Source organism: Fistularia commersonii, chromosome 26 (genome assembly GCF_037954325.1).
Source record: "Fistularia commersonii isolate RoL2024-O1a breed Wild chromosome 26, RoL_Fcom_v1.0, whole genome shotgun sequence".
NCBI lineage: Eukaryota > Metazoa > Chordata > Actinopteri > Syngnathiformes > Fistulariidae > Fistularia > Fistularia commersonii.
The window spans coordinates 14,464,321-14,489,892 of NC_141309.1; the positions used below are offsets into that span (position 1 = coordinate 14,464,321).

Consider the following 25,572-nt stretch of genomic DNA (forward strand, 5'->3'; position numbering starts at 1 on the left):
ATGATCTATGGGGAGTTTTCAAATATAACTGCCAGGGTTTTGGGTGGGCTTAGGTTATGGTGGCCTGTTGTGTAAATTGAAGAGCTGATCTGCAGAAACTAGTTGTAAGGGGGGTTGTTATGCTAATGGGGTGTTGTTTGATGGAGCAGAAGTGTGGGATTATCAGTCTGAGAGAATTCAGTTGTATTTTTCTTCCTTCCGCAGTTCTTTTAATCATTAATATGATTGTGTCACACACCTGTTTCTCCATTGTGCTCACTTTAACATTAAAAAGGACCAAGTGTCCAGGTCTGCGATTCAAGTCTCGGCTACAGTAATAAATTTATTGGAATCATTGTCAAGTTTTATATACGGCAACTGTAACAATGCTTCAAGAACTGCAGATTAAAATGCCACCAGTCCCTCATTAGGTTGTGTGTTAGCTCCAGGCCAAGCCCTCCCCAAGTGCTTTATTAGATTTGTTTTTTTTTCTTCTAGGACATGTTGTCGAACTGCATAAAAAAAGTTTTCAAAATTAATGTTCATAAGCGCACTTGTTGTGGACTTGTCAGAAATCGCATGATGCAATATTTATAGGATTTACAATAAAAAGTCAGCTAAGTGACCCACCAGCTCATTTAGTCCTCTCTAAAAGAAGAAGAGAAGGGGAAAGTAGATGGTTGACATATTTTATGAAAAAAAAAATGTAAAAGGTGGTTAAGGTTGAAACAATTTCCGTGTGGTAGGAAGCGCCAGAGAACAGCAACGACAATTTAGTGCAAGCAATTACCAGCTTTGGGTTGTCACCAAATTGGACATCTCCAATTAAAAGGGGTGGGGGGCATTCTAGATTATCTCATCCAGGGCGCAAACATGACTGATAGCTAGCTGCTTGTATTTACTTCTCTAAAGTAAATTAAAAAATCGTACATGTCGTAAAAACAATTCAAAAAATATTTTGTGTTTTTTGGCAGTGCAGTACTTACCGTCACAGCAATTTTTTGATTGATTCAGACTATGGCCTTTCTATGTGGAGTTTGTATAGGTTTCCTCAAAACCCAGGAATCTACTTTAACTGTAGGCTCATTTCTCCAGACATCAACGGGAGAGTGGACGGTAATATGCATTTTTTTAATGGGCCTGTAATCTACTGGTGGACTCGTCCAGGATGTACTCCGCCTCTCACTCTCTCGCCCAATGATAGGGATTGTCTGAAGTCCCAACGCGACCCTTGTGCAGGATGAGCGCCATGAAAATGAATGAATGAATTATAGGGGTTGTCATTAAGAGGAACTCCGCAAGCTGCGCGGTGAGACAGATTGCCTTTGAGGTGGACAGTCTGCGTCCTGATGCTGTGAGGGCGGTGGGGGAGGAAGAGGCACTAACACGCACACAACAGCAGCTCCAGGGAAGATGGAGGACGGAGATGGAGTGGTGGCGGCGTAACGAACATTCAGTTTGCAGCGACAATACCACTGAGAGGAGGTGAGTGTAGATGGTCGGGGGGCTGTGCAACCCCCACTCCTCAATTTATGTCGGCTGCTTCACGACACAGTGACAAACGGAATAAACGGACTGTTGTTTATGAGTTACTGGGTGGTGTTTTGTCGGTCGGTTTGTTATGTTACGTAGAGGCGGAGGGGGCAGGAGAAAGGACGTGACTCGTTAAGAGCGCGTCTTCCCCGTATTTGATGCAGTTTGATCTGCATTCAGAGGCCAAAGTGCGGTCTTACCCCAGGAGCAGCCTACTGTATTTTCTGCATCGATTTGCGTCCATCACTTGCTGGATGCATAGAGAATGAGGCTGCCTGTCAAATTGCAGTTCCTTCTGATTCCGACTGGAAGTTATATTACAAAAAATGTCAGTTGTTGCGGATGGGAATCAGATTCACACATACCTTGACATTCAAAGTGTGAGCCATCTTGGTTTACGGAAGCAGGGACTGTTGCTGTTAATAGACAAATTGCATAAACATTGTTTATAGAAAGAAGTCTGACATAGTCAACATACTCGACTTCAAACTTATGAATGCATGCATGCGTGGTTTTAGAACGAAAACATGTATTTTGAGTGGGGGACGTTATGTAATCATCTGCTGAATTTGTATGTTCGTTGACTAACAACGACATTAATGGACTCATTTTTAAGATTTATTGATAATGGGAATACACAGATCAGTCCAAAATAAACAATAGTCATACAATGTTGTGTGTTTTGAAAGGAATGTTTGCAAGCAGTGATAAGGCATTTCTTGTAGTTGGTTACTAGGTTTACACACAGTTAAGGAGGGATTTTGACCCATTATGGCTTGCATACCTAAAGATTCTTGGCTGTCTGTTGGAAACTCAAAGCATCACCTCCCTCCACAGGTTTTCTACCTGTTAAGGTCTGGAGACTGACTTGGCCACTTCATGATGTTAATCGGCTTCATGTTGAGCCACTCCCTTGTTGCGTTGGCAGTATGTTTTGGATTATTGTCAGGCTGCAAGATCCACCCACGACCTATCATCCGTATTTTTGCTGAGCTTCAAAGATTTGACAGTCCATGTTCCCATTCATTGGCCCCCTAAATTCAGGGAAGTCAGTACTTTGGCCTTCCCATCATGCTACAGCAATTGGAATGTAAGAAACGGATTCCTACAGCAGCTGTGCTTTGTACACATGAGAAGTTAACATTAGGAGTATTGGTAATCGGTTGATTGTACACACCTGTGTGCCACATGGACACCGGCTATTCTATTGGAGCCAGAATTCAAGTGAGAAGTTGGGGATCTGGAACTTATTTCACAAATGCACATTATTTTATTACTTGTATGTTTTTTATTCATTTTCAAGTGATATTTTTTCTATTACTACAATCAATAAACAACTATGAAAGTCTGATAATTTCTTGTAAACGTATAGATTAAGCAGGGGTTCAAATAGTTAATTCCCTCACTATATATATATATGTGTATATCTTAATTCTTTGCTCATGGTTCATCTCTGATCAATTAAATGTAGAGGATTGACAGTGGGCAGCTCAGAGGTTAGTAAACAAACCAGGAACGACAGCTGTCAGACACACACATTATATATGTCAGACACACACATTATTTATATATATATATATATATATATACATATATATATATATATATATATATATATATATATATATATATGTATATGTGTGTGGGTGTGTGTGTGTGTGTCTGTATATATATATATACACAGTGACGTGCGGTGAGGTTCATGGCTGGTGAGGCACTGACGTCATTACAGTTATATTTACAAACATATGAACCCTACAGAGTAGCTTATTCACCATTTTATTGGCCACAGCTGATGTGTTTTGTTTAAATATATCAGAATTCTTTACATGTACAAACTGTGGCATAGAAAAAGCACATGTAAAAAAATTTGTGCTATCTCTTACCTTTACTTATAAATGAGGTCCATGCGCTGCTCCTTCTGAAGCATCGCTAACTTGCTTGTAGAAGTCTTCCATTTTGTTCTTCAGTTTTAAAAGTCTCTCTGTCTCAATTGAAATCACTGCCAGTGAAGACAGTCGTCCTTGACCGGTCCTGTTCCGACTGTATGTTTTGAGTCTTTTCGGTGCCGAGAATGACTGCTCCACCGATGCTGTCGTAGCCGGAACGGTGACCAACGGCGGAGAAACTTTGTCGCCTCAGGAACAGTTTGAAAGAGATCCTCCTGGGCCAAAAAGTTGAAAAGCTGCCCAGGAGATTTACATTTATCCCTCACCATTTGTGAGCTATACAGCCCGATGAGATTGGCAAAAAAATAGCTGGATGGCTGCACTTGACTTGCCAATTGTTTACTGTAGCTTGCTATTGCTAATTCTATTATCCTGCAGCCAAGTAGTAAGAGGGATCCCTTGGATCAGCGGTGCCCCCTACCATGAGGCACCGTCTCTTCGCAGTTGTTTTATGATTATGAGAAACACGTCACAGTTGTTGACGAAAAACATTAGACACATCAGCTAAACTATGGAAATTTAGTTCATGTATTGAAAGTGTTTTTTCAATGGTGACATCCATAGAGACAGCAATACGGTCTCAGCACAGTTGGCAGCACAGTTAGCAGAAGCATTGCGCAATCCATAGTGTCACCGCACGCATACGTGTGTGTGTGTGTGCGTGTGTGTGTGCGTGTGCGTGTGCGTGTGCGTGCGGTTTAAGCAACAACATTTTTGATCAAGTATTTATGTTGTAAATCACATGTGTCAAACTCAAGGCCCACCATGTCATTTTATGTGGCCCGTTAGAACATCTTAAAAGGTCTGATTGTCTTAAAATGAGTGAACTGCGTGTATTGACCATAAACCATATTTCCCACAATCCATACTGTTCATGTTACCCACAAAGTGACAGCCATCAGATTGCAGTGTATCCACATCAATGTAATTTTCAACAAGTGGAATTGAGAAATACAAATTATCTCTAAGTCCAAGAAGACAAAAGTTGATGCTGTTTCAAGAAAGATGGGAATGCATATGTAACATTTTGGATTTGAATGAGTAATAAATTCAGAGCTATTTAACATTAAAGAGTAGTTACATTTATTTTACATTACATTTGGTTACATGAACTACACTGTTACCATTACATGTGGCTCTTTGAAGGCAACCATTATGCTGACGTAGCCCTCTGACACCCCTGTTATAAAAGGATTAATACTGGTTCTCTGTACAGTTCAAAGTAGAATTTAAAATCATTCTCCTCACCTATAAAGCAATCCCCCATACCTTTCTTTGAACTTCGTTTTAACCTTGTTGCCTTGGTCTTAAGCTTGTTGTTTTTGATATCTATCATTTTTATTACTGCACCATGGGATCATAGAGTAACACAATTTGTGTGCAACATATGGCAGCATTTACAATATATTGACTTTGACTGACTTCGATCTGTTAAAGAACCCTACCAGCCAATCAGATCCCCAGGCTCCCATGATGCAGGGCTACTTGTGGTCTCTCGGGTCTCTGGAAGCAGAACAGGTGCCAGAGCATTCAGTTACCAAGCACCAGACCTGCTTTAAACGTAAAGTGTCATTCATAACTGTTATGAATGGCACTATATCAATAAAATTTCACTTGACTTGATGTTCTCATAGAAGAAAGTATTCTATATGAGTTTGAATGCCATTTGGGATATTTTTTCTTTGGCAGGAGTGATCGAAACAGCAGAAGAACCAATTCAAAACAAACTGTATATGACATTGTTATCATGTCTCTAGTTACTGATAGAAAGAGCAAAATAGTTTTGTGCCAGTAAAGTGGACCCTCGCAAAAGACCGTGTCCGAAGAACGGAATTCATTTCTGTTTCATACAGCGGTCTACAAAGATCTAAGTAGATTTGCGTCTTCATTTGTTTAGGAAGAATGGTCAATAATGATCAATTTGTCGGTTCTGCCATTAGCATAGGGCCTTAATTAAGGGGAAGAATGTTTCTTATTGTTTGAAGTGATGTAATTTAAATCACGATTTCTTAAATGCCCTTGGTCACACCTGAAGCAATCCAAACCCAGGTTCAGCTTGAAATTGACACAATCCTTGCTTTCCAGGAGGAACATGGAACATGCAAAGGTTCCTGTCAGCTTAAAAATTGGGTTTCAAGAATGGAGGATCTACCAGAATTTACCTCAGCTATGGAATTTCTCAGATAATCCTAATACATCACATCCTGAGAGGAAGACCCATTCTCTCAACTGCTTAAGTTTCCCATTTTTACTGTATCATCATTGGTGGGCCACTCATGTGTTGACACAGAAACTTGCCGCATGGACACAGTTTGCTAGGACAATCCAGTCTTTCACTTGAAACCTGCAACATCTTAGCCTTGTGTAAGAGAAACCTATTCATTAGTCATTTAATTTAATTATTCAAATGATGAAATTAATTCTAATTATGTATACAATGAGACAAAATGAACATAAAACAGGGGCTTGTTACAGGGTGACGGTTGTGATGGATAGATAAAGAAATGTATCTCCATCACATTACTCTGGTTGTGTCTCACAGTGAAAGGAAGTTAGATTTAGTCTGCTCTATTGGTGTTGGTGCCATATTTTTTCATACTCATTTTGGGTTCTGCAAAATAATCTAGTGATTCAAGATAAAGAAAGATGATTTGCATTCCTCACATAGACCAAGTCGTTTAACTCTTGTTCTACAACCATTCCATCCATCCATTCATCCATCCATTTTCTACTGCTTATCCAAGGTCAGGTTGCAGCTCATACAGAGGCCCAGCTTTGTCCATCTCTTCTGGCAGAATACCTCAGCGATCCCAGACTAGCTGAGAGACATCGTTCCTCCAGTGTGTCCAGGGTCAGGATAGGAACGCAGAGGGACAGATGGTGGTAGACTTCTTTACAAAAAGGACGGCAATGGCTGTAGTGAACACTTGTTTCCAGAAAAGACAGGAACATAGGGTAGCTTAAAAGCGCGGAGGTTGGAGCACGCAGGTAGACTACGTCTTGTATCGACGAGGTAACCTGAAAGAGATCAGTGACTGCAAAGTAGTTGTAGGTGAGAGAGTTGCCAGACAGCATAGGATGGTGGTTTGTAGGATGATTCTGGTGACAAGGAAGATGAAGAGGACAAAGGCAGAGCAGAGGACAAAGTGATGGAAGCTGAAAAGGTAGGAGTGTTGTATGGTTTTCAGGGAAGAAGTTGAGAGAGGCTCTGGGTGGTCAAGGAGAGCTCCCACGTGATTGGACAACAACAGCTAGTAGTATCGGGGAGACAGGTAGGAGAGTACTTGGTGTGTCATCTGGAAAGAATGATTCCATGATTTTGCAGATGACATTGTGATCTGTAGTGAGAGCGCAGAACAGGTTGAGGAAAATCTAGAGAGGTGGAGGTATGCACTGGAAAGGAGAGAAATGAAAGTTTGTCGCAGCAAGATGAGTATATATGTGTGTGAATGAGAGGAACTCAGGTGGAATGGTGAGGCTCCAGGCAGTGGAGATCAAGAAGTTGGCGGATTTCAGGTACTTAGGGTCAACAGTCAAGAGCAGGGGTTGGCAACCCGCGGCTCTGGTGCCACATGTGACTCTTTCATCCTTACACTGTAGTTCCGAGTGGTTTGGGAAAATAAATTATAAGTATTTAATTGAATTGGATTTAATTTTGTGTTTGTTCCTTTTTTAATTTCAGTTCTAAATTGGAAAATGTTTTCATTACATAAATAAAATTTAATTTTCTCTGTAGTACTTCGTGGATTTCAAAAGCAACACACTACACAGTTGTTTATACAAAGTGTAAAGGTAATAAAAAGCAATATGTACCTTTATATTAGACGTCGAAACCTAGTTTGGGGCTCCCAGTGTTTTCTTTTACGTTGAAACCGGGTCCTGCTCTTTAGGTGTTAAAGGTTGCCGCCCCCCGATCTAGAGCAATGGAGAGTGTGGCAAACAGGTGAAGAGACGGGTTCAAGCAGGGTGGAGAAAAGTGTTGGGATACTATGTGATAGAAGACTATCGGCCAGAATGAAAGGAAAGGTGTATAAGCAGTGGTCAGACCACCGATGTTGTATGGACTAGAAACCGTTACAATGACCAAAAGACAGGAGGCAGAGCTAGAGCTCGCAGAGATGAAGATGCTAAGGTTCTCTTTGTGAGTGACCAGGATTGATCAGGAATGAGTCTATCAGAGGAACAGCACACATTAGATGTTTTGGAGAGAAGATCAGAGAAGCCAGAGTGAGATGGTTCGGTCATGTACAGTGGAGAGATAGTGAATATATTGGTAGATGGATGCTGGAATTGGAGCTTCCAGGCTGGAGGTCTCGAGGATGACCAAAGAGAAGATTTATGGACATAGTGAGAGAAGATATGAAGGTAGTTGGTGTGAGAGAGGAAGATACAGAGAATAGGGTTAGATTGAAGAGCTGGATTAGCTGTGGGTGCCCCTGAAGGGAAAAGATGAAAGGAGAAGAAGAAGATATAATTTACCCAGCATCCAAACTTTTTTTCAAATGGGATTATGCTCATTAGCAACAAATACATTTGAAGTGATACATTCACTTTTGAAACAGCATTTAGATAAACTTATAAACTCATAATTCTATGGCCAATTCTGATTTATCATACTCAGTACAGGAAATCCTTTAACATATGTTTCTAATCTTTAAATTGTTTTGTATTTAAGAACATGCTTGATCTATTCTTCCCAATGATTGATAAATAATTTTGTTTTTAAGAAGATGTTTGATTATTCTTCACATTGTGTTTCTAGTGCAGATTCGTGAATAAAGAAGTTATTTCAACAAACTTGACTTGGCCAGCAGCATTCTTCTATACACATCGGAGAAAGTTGATTTGTTGTGACGACCACTTAAGGGAAAAGCCGAAAGGAGAAGAAGAAGAAAAGAAGGTTTGAAAGAACAAAATCACACATATTAAATGCAGCCTCCAGGTGGGCAGTCTGTTGTTTGCTAATTGCTCCATGAGCATTGTTCATTGCGTTCTTGGCATAGCATCCGAGGAATGTAAGCTGCGGTTATGATGGTGGATGTGAACTCTTGTGGCAGATAAAATGGTCTACTCATAACCATGAAAAACTCTAGGTTAGCTGAGCAGTGTCTCCCAAGAGTAACAGTCTATTCACCCGGTCCTGTTGACATAAGCACTATCCTCTGCCTCTGGTCTTACTGGAGTCATAAGCTGATCTATCTTCTTGGTGTGTGGAGCATCTTGCTTGCTCAATAGAACTGGTTCTGTCATGTTGCCATGTTTCTGTGAGAATCATGACATTGTCGTCCAAAAGTGTTTTACAGTGGCTCACAGTATATGGAGTCGAATCTCATCCATCTTACTTACCAGGGACTGCATGTTAGTGAGGAAAATGCTGGGAAGAGATAGCTGTTGCAATGTTATCCTTAGCTTAGTGCTTTGTACTCCCCCTGCCTTTGTTCACGATCTGTGCAATCACATGTAATTATATACATGTACTTGTAAAAACGTGCATATATGTTACATATATCTTTACATACCTTTAACTTCATTTTTATTTATTTACTTTGATCTTTACCATTTTTATTTCTTATTATTAGGTATTCTATTCTTTATTTTTATTTATAGTTGCCAGCATTGCTATCCTGAACATCTGCTATGTTGCCTATATTTTGCTTTTTGATTTGGATTATGTCACAAAATGAGCACCCTGGAAGAAGAAAATGAAAAATGTAGTTTGGATTACTTATTACGAATTTTAGTTATGATTCAAAATATGCTGCCACATTTTGACAATGAAAAAGCATTCTGCTAATGCATTGTAATTTGAATTATGATACCTATATGTTTTCACACTGCTCAGGGGTCAGGCAAACCTGTTCAAAGGTAAACCCTTTGGTCTGTCAAAGAAACCCCTCAATGCGAGTCAATTTTAAAAAAAAAAGAGAACTTTTCATTTCTATCATGTTCATTGATGGAGCACTAGTTAGTAAGATCTTATTTATTTCTTGACTGAAATATATATGGCATCAAAATGTTGAGCTTCAGTTAGATAGTGACTAACGAAATGTGAAAAGTTTGCTGAGGTTTTTAGACATTGTATTTCTCTCTGTTTCAGAAAAGACTGAACGTCTTGTCTGAATGTACTGAAACAACCCTGGAAATAATTCAAGTAACCACCTGTATCAAGATGGTGAGTGTTCTTCCAGCAGACCAAAATGATCACACGAGGGCTTATGTTTCATTCAAGGATGTGCATCTCAATTGTGGGTCCATGTACATTTCTGTACATACTGTAGATAGCAATAGTAATGATAGTCATAGTAACGATATTGAATAATACATGTTTTAGTCCCGTAAAAGGGTGATTAAATGTGATTTAATCGACAGCATAATCAGTCCAAAGTGAGAAATGTATGTAACAACTTTCACAGATACAATATCACATACTTATAAGTGACACATATGCTAAGACTAAAAAAATGACGAAAATGAATAATAGCATAGCGTATCAGCAATCAACCAACAAACTCAGGAGCACTGGAATTAACACCTCAACAAGAGAAGAAATTAACATTTTTCTGGTTATTAACTAGTTGAGAGTTGGAGTACTCATAATTTTGAAGTGACTGTTTTATGGCTAGAATGATCACCTGACTTCTCTTCACTTACCATGCTACAATGACTTCCACACAAACAATGCAATAGGACAGGACTTTTTACATCTGGCTAAAAAGTTACTGATAATCATTCCTGCATAAAGAATGCTTTCAGGCACAAGATACATTAGAAAAAAAAAAAGTATGTTATATCCAAATCTTATACCGTAAGTTCATGAGATCAGTGGTCCCCAACCTTTTTAGTGCCATAGACCGTTTCCATCCTTGATGTTTTGTTTTGATGAACCTGTTAAAGCAGGACTCTTTTCTTTTGAATTTGCTCTGAGACCCTTCTGCTGTATTATCGATGAGTCTTTATCCCTTTTCAAATAAGTTCTCCGCTGACATTTTTTGTGGGCCATTTTCATGAGGGTTAGCTTGCCGACTTACTTGCCGAAAGACCCTTTGACTAAGTCAAGTGCAAGAGTGAGGTGCAGGCAGAAGTAGTGGTTTTTTAAAATAAATACCTGGAAGACTTATGAAAATAAAATACATTTAAGTTTAAACAATTTTAATCTTTTCTTGTGGTCTGGTACCAAAGGGGTCCTTTGGTCCACAGTCCTGTGGATGGGGACCTAGGTACGAGATATTAATTAAGAAAATAATACATTACCTCACTACCACTTTTGCATGAAAATATAGCAATCATTTATTGTATAATCAGTGGGTTGTTTCAATTTGTTTGTATTTCTCCCATAGCTCAAACTTCATATAGGCTACTGGTGGTAATGGATTCTTAATATGCTTTGAAAATTTCGACCAAGTTAAACCAGGCAGCCATGAATCTTGAGGAGACTGAACATGGAAAGGAGGAGGCTCTGCCTCACCATCATCAAAGTGATCACAATAGCCATTCTCTCAGTCACAACTCCCAGGACAAGGGCTACAGATGTTGTGAGGCACCAACTGTCGGAAATAGTCGTACCAGCATCAGAGGGCTGCTGCTGCAATGCAGGCAGGAGGAACAAAACATGGATACAGAACAGGGTGGTTTGGCTCAACAGTCTCTGCAGCAGCAGCCCTTCCCCCGCCTTGCAGTGGCACGTTACCGTAGACAGGGGGACAGCGAGGCTCAGATCCGGGCCCAGCAGCAGAGGCACAGGAAGCGACAGCAGAGGGAAGTTGAGAGAACTCAACTGTTAGCCCAGCAACAGGAAAAAAAAGGCCATGCAGAAAGGACTCAAGAAGATGAGCGAGAGAGGGATGATTCTGTACTTGCTCGTTCTGCAAGCACTGAGAGTGGGTTCCACACCCACACAGACAGGGTTGAGGGAGATGACGGACTACTGATGATGTCCCTGGAGCCTGAGAGACAACTGGAGGTAGAAGATGAGGCAGGTAACTATGACGTTCAGCTACGGCCTGAAGCAGAGGGCTACATTGAGAGTGCAGAGGCCGAACAGCAGCTTCACCATCCACATCTCAACGATCCTCCTCAACCTCCTCTCCTGCCTCGTGAACCCCCACCTGACCTTCAGTGTACCCAGAGACAGAAGGAAGAAAAGGTAATGGTGAATTCTGGCTATACCAATCATTTCTACACCCAGCTTTTATGCCACTCAAGAGAAATAACCAATGTCCTGGCTAGTCAAACATTGGACAACTCAGATGCCGGAATTGGAGATCCAATTGAAGCGTATCCTGAGCCTTACATTCATTCTCGATCTGACCATGTTTATGAGGAAATCTGTGAGGCATCAATTTTGTCAGCAACAAATAAGGCCAAAGACAGACAACCTCTCCAACAGAGAGCTGAATTTCCTCAGCTGGAAGGTTGCACAGAATGTAACGACTACCACCAGCAGGAGGCAGTCGGCTCCCGTTTACGCCACTATGACGAACGCTCAGATGGTGAGTCAGACAGCCCAGAGAAGGAGGCAGAATTTGCCCTGTACCCACGGGCTGACAGCTGCGATCAGGAGGACGTTGGTAACATTGTGGCTGTGGAAGAAGAAGGCATAAGATCTCAGAGACTTCAAAATGCAGTAGCTGATAAAGAAATACAATGTTGTGAAGAACAACCACAACATGAATACCAAAGTGACACTGACAATAACCACAGATCCCCCAAACAAGGAAAACCAGATGAGAAACAAGCCCTTAGTCTATCACAAGAGCTGGGGGTAGTGAGGAACAGTCAAAAGAAGCGGGACGCCATATCCCTGGCTATTAAGGATATTAAGGAGGCCATAGAGGAGGTGAAGACCAGGACCGTCAGATCCCCCTATACTCCTGATAAGCCAAAGGAACCCATCTGGGTTATGAGGCAAGACCTGAGCCCCACTACAGAATGTGACCTGCAGCCATCACTGAAGGATGAAGTAAGTCCAGATGTTCAGTTTTAACATTCATATTCCTTTACTGAAAATAGACTAGCTTTCCAATAGACAACACTGCATGATGACGTGATGCTGCCTCTAGGCCTACGGTCTGAAATACTCTTGTTTGGGGGGCTGCCAAAGGCCCCTGTAAGGTGGAAGGCAAGCCTTTGTGGAGGAGACCCCCTTAAAAGTGGGTTTTTTCCCTGTTTTTTCAGTGGAATATTTTAGGTTCCCTGTGTTGAAATGAGGTTATACAGTGTTTGTTTGAGAATTTATTGATTTGTTTTTTTTTTTTCCTTGACCACATTTAAAAATGTATTTGAAAAGGCAGGGCATCAAGCTGGTGTTGGTCCTGATGTATGTTATTCTGGTGCTTCTTACCATTCAGGTTTTGAAAGTTAGGGATGATATGACAATGCAAGTATTTGGGTGTTTTTACCAAAATTTTGTGTATCTATTAACTTGAAGCTGAAATGATGCAAACCGTTTCCCACGAGGTGAATCTTATTCCTCTCTATCTTAGTAAAAGACACTGACAAATGGGAAAGAATTTAGAGGTTCACCCAAATCAACTGTAAAATGACTCCCGCTGTCTCAGTAACGTTATATCTCTTGTGGTATCAGTGGATATGTAAGTGAAAATTATACAAAGGTTGTGCAGTGGCGAGCATTGCTCCATCACAACAAGGTTTCCGATTTGATTCCAATTAGGAGTTAGTAGTGCGCATGTTCTCCCTTAGTTGCTCGGAGTTCTTTGGTTTCCTGACCCAGTCCAAAAACATGTATTTTGTCAACTGAAGACACTAAATTATACCAATATGAATGAGTGAGTAATTAGTTGTCCAGGGTTTACCCCTGTCTTCTGCCCAATGACAGCTGGTACAGCTTCTGCCCAACTCCCCCAATGTGACCCTGAGTGCCGAATAAATGTAAAAAATAATGAATGAGCATTTATTGAAGACTCTTGATTGTCCAGACAAGTGACTTGTTGTATGTCTCCATATATTGCCCTGTGATTGATGAGCAAAAAGTGCAGGCTGTTGTACGCCCATTGACAGCTGGTACCGCGGCCCTGAGTGAAGCATAAGTTATGCAGCCATAAATGAATTAATGAACAAATACTATAGACTATTAATAAGATAAGACAAATTTTATTGATCCCCATAGGGGAAATTTCTTTGTCGCAGCAGCATAACAGTTTAATGAAAAAAAAGGAAATAAATATAAATATGAATAGAAATAGAAAGGCAGAAGAAGAAATAGCAATACAAACAAAAATCCACAAATAAATAGACAGCAGACAAATAGACTGCAGATGATGGCAACAACAACAACATCAGATGACAATGGGCAACATCAAGGAACGGTAAAGGGTGAAAAATACACAACTAGAACTGAACAACAATATAAATAGAGTGACAAAAATGAATAGCAATGAGTAAAATAGATAAACAAAAAAAGGGCAGGATGTGTGCAGGCTGGGACAAACAAGGATAAGAGAAACAGCAGAGTTAGGACATGACGTGAATGGGTGAGGTAGTGAATGGGGTAGGGTGTTGACATTGCGTAATTATGGAAGCAGCACAGGTGCACTCAGGCCGTGCAGAGTTGTGTGCTGTCCAGACTGCTGTTGTACAGTCTGATGGCCGTGGGCACAATGGAGCATCTGAAGCGTTCGGTTCTGCACCGGGATGGAATGAAATGTTGGACGAAGCAGCTGCACATCAGCCACAGCTCGTCGTGCAGGGAGTTGAAAGGAATGTCCAGGATAGCTCCCAGTTTGTTCCGCACTCTCCCCACTGCTACCAATTGGAGATGGTCCAGGTTTAGTCCCACCATCGAGTGGGCTTTCCTCACTATCTTATTGAGCCTATTGACCGCACAAATCCTGGCAAGCCCCACGCACACTATACCGAAGGAGAGTGCGCTGGCTACCATAGACTGGTAGAAGGTCTTGAGGAGCCCACTACAGATGCCAAACGACCTCAGTCTCCTTAGGAAGAACATCCTGCTCTGACCCTTCCTGTAGAGTGCATCATTATTGTGTGACCAGTCCAGTTTGTTGTTGATGTGGACCCCAAGGTACTTTCAGGAGTCCTCTGTCTCCACCTCTTCACCCTGGATGGTAATTGGTACCTGCCTCTTCTGATTCTTCCGGAAGTCCACAACCATCTCCTTGGTTTTTGAGATGTTGAGTAGGAGGTGGTTCTGGTTGCTCCACTCAACAAAACTCGCGATCAGACCTCTTTACTCCTCCCCATTGTCATTGTTGATGCATCCAACGATGAAAGAGTCGTCAGAGAACTTCTGGAGGTGTCAGGAACTGGTGTTGTACCGGAAGTCAGTGGTGAAGAGGTATGAAGAGTAATGGAGACAGGATGCTTATTAGTATTGCTGAGCGAAGACATTACTTCTCAATCTGCAAATGATCCAAAATTAATACCAAATCACCCAAATCAGTCCTCCAATACTTAAATTTTCCAAAAATTGGAAAAGCTGCACAGCCTGGAGCTGGTCTGCACATTTATAAGTGAGAGAAGAACAGTGATGTGTTTTAAGTGGGATACTTTTCTGCCTCATCAGACACTTGAATTTATCATCTCATTAAAATAAGTTGTTTCATTCATCTGAACTTAACTGCACTTTACAGAATTCATAGGCTTTCACAATACAAGCAGATATACTTTGTGACTTTCCTTTTGGCAGCAGTACTATCAATCCAAGGAGGGAGGGATTTACTACCAACAACCAACAGATATCGCATGTATTTCTTGAACATTACTTGGAATCAAGCAACAGATTACCTTGGAATCAAGCAACAAATTACCCATAGGTAAAATATGAAGAAACAAGAAATTTGTTGAAAAAAATACCTTTTAATGCTACTTGTAAAATAGTATGAAGAAATTATTTTTAAAGATACATTATAACTGGGAAGATATTGGAAGAATGATTGGTCTAAATACATTAAAAAGGGAAATATGTTTACAACAGCTAAAAATAAGCTTAGAATTTGAGGAGATATTGTTTCAAAATTTGCCATGTAATCACATATATACCATCAGACACTTGAAATGGTCGAGACATAATGTAAAAACTACGAAATTGTGTAAAAGTCATTAACAAATTGCCCAAACATTTGGAATTAATACCCACATCTATTTACATCCACAATGCAGCCTCAGGGTAGCACTGGCCTGTGTCTCCCCAAGCCTGCCTTGGGGAGGGGGCACGGAGCAGTGTCTCTCTGAGCCGGTCCCAAACCCGGATAAATGTGTCCGGCGTAAAACTTTTCCCAAAACAAAACATTCAAGTCAACCATAATAACCAGATCATACCGCCATACAATGGCTGCCATTGGTACTGATGACCTACAGGGTACCAGTGGAAATTGGGCTACTGTGGATCGAAGAAGAAGAAGAGGAGGAGGGTGTGTTCGGAAGCAGAGAGAGAGGAGGAAAGGAACGAGCCTGGGACTGAGAGTAGGGACTTTGAATATCAGGACTATGACAGGGAAAGTTAGAGAGTTGGTCGACATGATGCAGAGAAGGAAGGTGGACATACTGTGTGTCCAATGTACCAGGTGGAAAGGTAGAAAGGCTAGAAGCGTAGGAGCGGGCTTTAAGTTGTACTATTATGGTTCTGACAAGAAGAGAAATGGAGTAGGAGTTGTCTGGAAGGAGGAGTTTGTTAGGAATGCTCATGAGGTGAAAAGAATGTCAGATAGACTTATGAGTTTAAAATTGGAAATTGAAAGTGTGATTCTCAGTGTTGTTAGTGGCTATGCCCTGCAGGTGGGATGTGAATTTGAAGAGAAGGGGAAGTTCTCGAATGAGTTAGATTAAGTGATGCAGAATGAGAGAGTGATAATTGGTGTAGATGAGAGAGTGATAATTGGTGCAGACTTCAATGGACATGTTGGTGCAGAAAATAGAGGAGATGAAGAAGGGATGGGCAGATTTGGTATAAGGGAAAGGAAAGCAGAGGGACAGATGGTGGTAAATTTTGCAAAAAGGATGGAAATGGCTGTAATGAACGCCTTTTTCCAGAAAAAACAGGAACATAGGGTAACTTATAAGAGGGGAGGTAAGAGCATGCAGGTAGACTACATTTTGTATAGACAACGTAACCTGAAAGAGATCAGTGACTGCAGAGTAGTTGCAGGCGAGACTGTAGCCAGACAGCATAGGATGGTGGTTTGTAGGATGACTCTGGTGACAAGGAAGATCAAGAGGACAAAGGCAGAGCAGAGGACAAAGTGGTGGAATTTGAAAAGGCAGGAGTGTTGTATGGTTTTTAGGGAGGAGTTGAGAAAGGCTCTGGGTGGTCAAGGAGAGCTTCCAGATGATTGGACAACTACAGTTAGTGCGATCAGGGAGACAGGTAGGAGAGTACTTGGTGTGTCATCTGGAAAGAAAGTAGATTAGGAGACTTGGTGGTAAAATGAGGAAGTGCAGGAGTATATACAGTGAAAGCAGTTAGCAAAGAAGAAGTGGGATACTGAGAAGACTGAAGAGAACAGACAGGAGTAAAGGGAGATGCAGCGAAAGGTAAAGATGGAGGTAGCAAAGGCAAAACAAAGGGCGTACGATGACCTGTATGCTCGGTTGGATAGTAAGGAGACTGAGAATGATCTGTAAAGGTTGGCAAAACAGAGAGATAAAGATGGAAAGAATGTACAACAGGTCCGGGTGATTAAGTATAGAGAGGGAAATGTATTGACAGATGCTAGAAGAGTGATGGGAAGGTGGAAAGAGTACCTTGAAGAGCTGATGAATGTGGAAAATGAAAGAGAGGTCATTATCTGAAGAATGGAGACAAAGTGTGATGGTGTCTATTTTTAGGAAAAACGGGCATGTGCAGAATTGTGGCAACTATAGAGGGATAATGTTGATGAGCCATACAATGAAGTTATGGGAAAGAGTAGTGGAAACTAGACTGAGAGCTGAAATCAGCATTTGTGAACAGGAGTATGGCTTCATGCCTAGAAAGAGTACGACAGATGCAGCATTTGCGCTGAGAATGCTAATAGAGAAGTATAGAGAAGGCCAGAGGGAGCTGCATTGTGTTTTTGTAGACCTAGAAAAAGCATATGACAGGGTGCCAAGAGAGGAGCTCTGGTATTGAAGGGGAGGAAGTCTGGAGTAGCAGAGAAGTATGTTAAACTGGTGCAGGACATGTATGTGTTGGAGAGTAACTCTAATTCATGCTGGTCTAGGTTGAAGCCTGTAAAGAGGAGACTGAGGTTATCATAAGAAACAACACAGACAAGCAAATATTCTTTTGAGCTCTGCAGAGGGGGAGACTCAGTGCGCTCTTTGGAGGCAAGATCCAGAGAATCCCACTGAGTTCCTTCTTGCTCGGCTTTTTAATGTGTGAGTATGTTTATTTGCATAATAACTTTCATTGGATAATACAGTTCATGCATAGTCATACAGGAGTGAGGTCAGCTTATGCTGCACCTTCACATAGCTTTTTTAACAGTTCCTTTGTGCTTTGTGATGTGTTCCAAGGATGATATGCTCAGGGAGGATAGGTTCCTAGTTCAAGGACGACTGTACTGTGCTTCAGAAACAAAATAATGATCAGGGAGGATATGTTCCTGTTCACGGACGGCTGTACAGAAAGAAAGAAAACATGACTGGTTGTCATTGTGTGAGTAATTGAAATAACATAGTTACAAATATTGTGAGAAAACTCTTGACAATTCCCTCCCGTTTTTTGAGATTACAAACAATGTTAAACACTTCAGCATCATCACGCCATGTTGGTACATAGTTTACAGATGACACTTCATACGACGTTATCGTCATCTTCTACAGTTGAATCATTATAGTTTTCTTTTTCTGAATCACTCATAGGCAGTTGCTTATATATCTGTCCAGTGTAGTGAGTCCTTGGTTGGGTCTGCACTGCTACTATTGCCATCTGGACAAAGGCTGCGGAAGCCATTTTAGCAATCATGCTTCTCAAACAAGGAATAATGCACATCGTAAACAAACGAAACAAAATAAGAATCATAATTACAGGTGTAAGGCATTTTAAGATTATTTGCCACCAAGTTCCGTTCACAATCCATCCAAGAGGGTCAAACTGTGCAAATGGCGTTAAAGTATCACTGTCCTCTTTTCCCTCTAGCTGGTTCTTTAATGTGGTCAATTTGTCATGAATTGCTGTGAAATTGTCACGCATGTCTGGGATGTATGTGCAACATTGTTGTCCTATTATTGCACATACACCACCTTCCTTGGCTAAGATAATGTCCAAAGCCATACGATTTTGTAAAAGCATTTCTTTCATAGCCATAGTCTCTGGATTTGTTCGTATCAGTTCATTTAATTCTAGAACTGTTGATGTTAGGTTCTCTAAGGTCGCCCAGACCTCATTCATTCGATGTCCCAGGTTTTGCGATAGGCCCTTCTTTTTCGTCAGACTTGTCATTGCTTGTTTCTGCCTTCTCTCGCTGGGTTGGGTTCTCCTGTTTTGGCTGGCTCATCCTGGATCCTTCCAACCTAAACGGCTAGGGATCTGGTGGTTTCTTCACTGACGCAGCCGATGCCTTGAGACGAGTAAGACTATCCTTCTTACTCCCCGTTGTAGTCAGCCTTCCCCACTAGCCAGTGTCATTAGGATCAACAGGGAGTACCTTACAGTGAGATTGATGAATCCAAGTGGATCGTTCCGCAATTTTCACTGCGGTCCGCGTGGTCAGAAGTACTTGGAATGGTCCTTCCCAGCGTGCTGAACTCCAACAGCTTCTCTTTATGACTTTCACGAAGATCCAATCACCAACTCGGACCTTCACCTGTGGAGCAGATTGAGATTCGGGCAGATCATTTGCGTCTGTCACATCTCGTTGTCCTAGTGTTTTTTTCATGTATTCCACTAAGGTTTCTTCTGTTTGGGCCTTCTCTAGGTCTGGATGTGTCATCGGTAACCTGAATGGTCTACCATGTATTATTTCAAATGGTGTCAATCCATTTGCTGCGGGAACTATGTGCATATACATTTTTACCATATCTATGCACTCTAGCCATGTCTTTCCTGTATGCTCCATACATTTTCGTAGTCTGTTTTTTACTGTTTCATTTATTCTTTCCACTAGCCCTGCACTTTGTGGATGATAGGAACAATGTTTCTTTAGGTCAATGTCCAAAACTTGACCCATTTTATTTACAACGTCATTTACGAAATGTGGGCCATTATCACTGTAAATTCTCTGCGGTATGCCATGGGTTGGCAGAATGTATTTACAAATAGCTTTAACTACAGCTTCTGCATCAGCTTTTGTAGTGGGTGCAATTTCCACCCATTTGCTGTAGCTGTCAATCATTACCAAACAATATCTGTATTTTCCTACAGAACTTAATTCAATAAAATCCATGTGCATCACCTCAAAAGGATATTGTGGATCTGGAAACCTTCCTTTCTTCGGTATTAAGTTTCCTTGAGCATTATGTTTAATGCATGTTATACACTGTGCACAAAATTTTTTTAAGTAGGAATTTAGGTTAATGGTATAGACGTGTTGTGATGTGAGTACCTCCATCCCTCCTGTTGACACATGGCAAGGCCCATGAGTCAAAAGAGCTGCTGCTTTAAATAATGATCTCGGTAGGATTGGTTTTTTATTTATCATCAAAATTGTCAGGGTTCACAGCAGATCCCCGTCGTAATCTGCGCCAGCTGCAGCAGATGCCGCTAATCGAGATCCCTATAAAGGGCAGCGGCACTCTCTGCCTGGCGCGGGGGGATTGTGGTCTTCATGGATTACTGTGGGACCCTGCCACGACCCGGACCTCACCCCTGCCAACCCGGACCTCACCCCTGCTATGACCGGACCCCACCCCTGCTATGACCGGACCCCAGGTAGGACCTCCTTTCCCTTCCCGAGTCACGGCCGGGCCCAGACGGCCGGCGTGACCTCTGTCCCCTTCCCGAGTCACGGCCGGGCCCAGACGGCCGGCGTGACCTCTGTCCCCTTCCCGAGTCACGGCCGGGCCCAGACGGCCGGCGTGACCTCTGTCCCCTTCCGCAACCCGTACTGTTGAGGCCCAGCCTCTGCCGTTCTGTCTGCAACTCGTCCTGTCTGCATCCCGTACTGTTCAGTCTGCCACCCTGCCTGGGGCCCGCCCCGTCTGCAATCCGTACGGTTGAGGCCCAGCCTCTGCCGTCCCGTCCAGTCTGCAACCCGTCCCGTCCAGTCTGCAACCCGTCCCGTCCAGTCTGCAACCCGACCCGTCCAGTCAAGGCCCAGCTTCTGCCGTTCTGTCTGCATCTCGGCCAGTCTGCAACCCATCCCGTCCAGTCTGCAACCCGACCCGTCCAGTCTGCAACCCGACCCGTCCAGTCTGCAACCCGACCCGTCCAGTCTGCAACCCGTCCCGTCCAGTCAAGGCCCAGCTTCTGCCGTTCTGTCTGCATCTCGGCCAGTCTGCAACCCGTCCCGTCCAGTCTGCAACCCGACCCGTCCAGTCTGCAACCCGACCCGTCCAGTCTGCAACCCGACCCGTCCAGTCTGCAACCCGTCCAGTCTGCATCCCGTCCAGTCTGCAACCCGTCCCGTCCAGTCAAGGCCCAGCTTCTGCCGTTCTGTCTGCATCTCGGCCAGTCTGCAACCCGTCCAGTCCAGTCTGCAACTTCAACCGAATAAAAGCGCTTTCCACCCATCTCTGTCCCGAAGTGTGGTTCCCTGCTCGAGTCCGCCCCAGCACATCGTGACAGAATCCCCCGGCCCTCATGGACTCGGGGAACCACACCCACCCAAGCCAGCTCCGTGGGGCGCCAGGAGGCGCCCATTGAGGGGGGGGTACTGTCAGGGTTCACAGCAGATCCCCGTCGTAATCTGCGCCAGCTGCAGCAGATGCCGCTAATCGAGATCCCTATAAAGGGCAGCGGCACTCTCTGCCTGGCGCGGGGGGATTGTGGTCTTCATGGATTACTGTGGGACCCTGCCACGACCCGGACCTCACGCCTGCCAACCCGGACCTCACCCCTGCTATGACCGGACCCCACCCCTGCTATGACCGGACCCCAGGTAGGACCTCCTTTCCCTTCCCGAGTCACGGCCGGGCCCAGACGGCCGGCGTGACCTCTGTCCCCTTCCCGAGTCACGGCCGGGCCCAGACGGCCGGCGTGACCTCTGTCCCCTTCCCGAGTCACGGCCGGGCCCAGACGGCCGGCGTGACCTCTGTCCCCTTCCGCAACCCGTACTGTTGAGGCCCAGCCTCTGCCGTTCTGTCTGCAACTCGTCCTGTCTGCATCCCGTACTGTTTAGTCTGCCACCCTGCCTGGGGCCCGCCCCGTCTGCAATCCGTACGGTTGAGGCCCAGCCTCTGCCGTCCCGTCCAGTCTGCAACCCGTCCCGTCCAGTCTGCAACCCGTCCCGTCCAGTCTGCAACCCGACCCGTCCAGTCAAGGCCCAGCTTCTGCCGTTCTGTCTGCATCTCGGCCAGTCTGCAACCCGTCCCGTCCAGTCTGCAACCCGACCCGTCCAGTCTGCAACCCGACCCGTCCAGTCTGCAACCCGTCCCGTCCAGTCAAGGCCCAGCTTCTGCCGTTCTGTCTGCATCTCGGCCAGTCTGCAACCCGACCCGTCCAGTCTGCAACCCGACCCGTCCAGTCTGCAACCCGTCCAGTCTGCATCCCGTCCAGTCTGCAACCCGTCCCGTCCAGTCAAGGCCCAGCTTCTGCCGTTCTGTCTGCATCTCGGCCAGTCTGCAACCCGTCCAGTCCAGTCTGCAACTTCAACCGAATAAAAGCGCTTTCCACCCATCTCTGTCCCGAAGTGTGGTTCCCTGCTCGAGTCCGCCCCAGCACATCGTGACAAAAATTCCATTGAAGTCTGTTGCGCCTCTCTTGAGCCAGGATTGTCTTTCAGCAGGTGACGCATTTTCCTGAGCATCTTTTAGTACATCATTATCAATTAATGATGGTGTGGTAGACATTTTGGCAACATGCATGCTGTATTTTTGTTTTGCTGCTTCCTTTGCTATTTTGTCAGCAAAGACTGACTTAGCAGCACTGTTGTGAAATGTAGTTGTCTGGCTGGAGAGAGAAATGACAATTTAGCTTGCAGCAGGAGAACATCTACTGCATATGGTACTAATAGTTCTAGTGGATGGAATAGAACTATATCAGCTGAATTTTCCACAGCGAGGGCGGCTGCTGCTACTGCTTGTACACATGGGGGGAAAGTCTTAGCTACACTGTCCAGCTGTTTTGAGTAGTAAGCTACTGGTCCAAATTTATCCCCACATTTCTGTAAAAGTACTGACGCCATGTGTGACTGTTTACAGTCCACAGTTTGGATGAATGGCTTATTGTAGTTTGGATGTGCCAGTACGAATGCACTACAGAGTTGTTTGATTTCCACAAATGCTTCATCTGCTTCTGGTGTCCAGGTAAGAACATCATTCATAGCCAATGAGTTTTCATATACCACTTTCAAAAGTGGTGCAGTTATTATTGCAAATTCTGCAATGAATGCTCTACAATAGTTACATAAACCAAGGAAAGACAGCATTTCTTTCTTTGTTTTTGGTTTGGGAGCTTTTTTCACAGCATTTTTTCTCGCTTCAGTTATTTGCTTTCCTGTTTTGGAAATGCTGTGACCCAAATAAGTTACTTCTTCCTGCACCATTTGTAATTTCTCCCTTTTTACTTTTAAACCATGTTTATGTAGGTGTAGGAGTAATTGAACTGAATCATTCCTACATGCATCCTCTGTGTCTGCTGCTAGTAATAGATCATCTACATAGCTTAGCACTTGGGTACCATATTTAGACCTGAAATCAGCGATGACCTTTTGGATCTCTGCTGCAAAGATTGCTGGACTTTCTACATACTCCTGTGGCAATCGGGTGTATGTATATCTTCTTCCATCAAATGTGAAAGCAAACCAGAATTGGCTGTCTGGATGCACTGGTATGGTAAAGAATGCATTGCTTAAATCAATTACAGTGACGTAAGCTGCAGATGGTGTCAGGTTATTTAACAATGTATATGGATCAGGCACAACAGGTGCTCTAGCAACCACTGCTGAGTTCACTGATCAGAGGTCTTGTATCATTCTCCAGTGTTCACCATCAGCCTTTTTTTACTGGGAAGATTGGTGTAATCACTGGAGAATCAGAACAAAGTCTTAAAACCCCTGCATCTAATAATTCTTTAATTACTGGTTTTATTCCTTTGATAGCATCTGGTTTCAAAGGATATTGTCTCACATTTGGCTTATAATCTGTTTTTGGAACGATCACTACTGGTTCTGCTGTTTTCAAATTTGCCACATCTGTAGGACCATTAGTCCATAGGTCTTTTGGCAGTTTATTGAGGAGTTCCTTCGTTACTTCATCAATTAGGAACATCTCTTCTTTAATGTTTTGTCATTTCTTTCCTGAGAAACGTTTGGTCGCATAGAGCGTGCACTTCCAGTTTAACTGGACTCTGTACATTCCCAATGAGTCACTTACGTGTGTGTGCCATTTTGGGCCTAGCACTGTCTGCCAGTCTGTTACTTCTTCTGCTTGTTTCGCTTTTGTTGCAAAATCTTTCCACTGCGTTTCCATGACTTTAGTCAAGGACATATGTGGTGTCCCATTTAACACAGTGTACAGTTTCAGCTCTTCTTTTGGTAATCTTACGAGGAAGAACATATTTCCTTGTCTGTCAGAGACAAGATGCGTTAATGTAACTTTCAGTGTACTTTTTTCAAAAAGCTGTCTCTCATACTCCTCATCATCGTTGTCGATTGGCATGGTTACATGCAGTCGATTGGGTGTTTCTGGTCCCCATGGGAATCTATTCACTTGTTGCACCACATTTTTAGTGCATCTATTGTTTCCTGTTCCTCAGCTCCCTCCATATCTAACGAATGATAGCTGTGAAGATCTGTTTCGTTGATAGCCATTTGTTCAAATTGTCCTTGGAGCCAGGAAACACATGCTTTCATGCCTCCTTTTACAGGAACCACTGAGATTCCTAACTTTGCCATTGCATCTCTTCCAAGAATTGGGACAGGACACCTTGGATCAATGATTATCTGTACTTGGCATGATCGGCTTTTATTTGGATGTGTTATAGTAATCTTTTCAGTAAGTTTTTGCGTTTTGGTGTGTCCATGGGCACTTTGGACTTTTATCTTTGTGTTTGAATATTTTATTCTTGGAGGTGCTCTTATCAAAACTGTTTTGCATGCTCCTGTATCACACAGGAATTCTGTTAAGACTCCATTAACTTCCAAATTCATGTAGGGTTTTACTGTCAAATTATTCAGTAATTCCCATGCACTTGCTATATTTACACTTTCTAGTTCTTCTTCTTTATCATCCTCATCTGAATGAGGTGGGGTGCGTGCACTTGGTGAGGGTGCACGCTCCTCACTTCACCTATCTTCTCTGTCATTTCCTCCTTGTCTCTTTTGCCCACACAGTCGTGACCAGTGGCCTGTTTTACCACAATGCCAACATGCGTCATCTTTCTGTCCATTTTGTCTTTTCTCATTTCCATCCTGATATCTAAATCTTCCTCTACCCCCTCTCTGGGATCTCCGTCCTCTACGACCTCTTTGAAACATTACCAGTCCTTCGTCATCATCGTCTTCTATTAGATAAACTGATGTTTCTTTGGCTGTTTGTAATTTCTCCGCATGCCTTGCATAATGCCATAACACTATCTACTGTCGCTGTTTCCCACTGAATCAAACGTTTCTTTACCCATGCACTTATTTTCGGATCAAATCCTCTCAGCAGACCAAGTTTCAGATGTAGTTGGTAAGGAGAATTATCCTGCTCATTGAATTCTAATCCACTATGGTTTCTAAATTTCCCTTCATAGCGGAATTGAAACTGTGTAACAGTTTCTCCTATTTCTTCTTTGCATGCTGCTAACTGTGCATGGGCTGCGGTGGCTACATGCAGTGGCCTTGCTCTGTTTAATACTGCTTGTACAGCAGCCAGATAATCTCCAACCATAGGACCATCTGTTGGATGTTGAAAAATCCTTTGTTGGAAATTTCTTCCTGTGTATTCACCTCTGCATCTTGCCCATTTTAATTGAAAGACAAGTTTAAATATTTGTTCTAACTCCATTCCATTCAATCTATAAGACTCAGCTAGCTGGAAAACTGCATCTTGGAATGTCCCCCAGCCATCC

At 43.0% G+C, this 25,572-nt stretch overlaps 1 protein-coding gene across 1 annotated transcript in view; it reads left to right on the forward strand.

The window, feature by feature from the left end:
- The first annotated feature begins 1,251 nt into the window (after positions 1 to 1,251).
- The window catches only part of apba1a (amyloid beta (A4) precursor protein-binding, family A, member 1a), a 56,138-nt gene continuing 31,817 nt past the window's right edge, over positions 1,252 to 25,572 (forward strand). Inside the window, exons 1-3 of the mRNA XM_086173404.1 lie at positions 1,252 to 1,464; positions 9,559 to 9,633; positions 10,799 to 12,420. Of these exons, the coding sequence (XP_086029530.1) occupies positions 10,879 to 12,420 (1,542 nt within the window). The 5' untranslated portion in view covers positions 1,252 to 1,464; positions 9,559 to 9,633; positions 10,799 to 10,878. The remainder of the gene's footprint in view (positions 1,465 to 9,558; positions 9,634 to 10,798; positions 12,421 to 25,572) is intronic.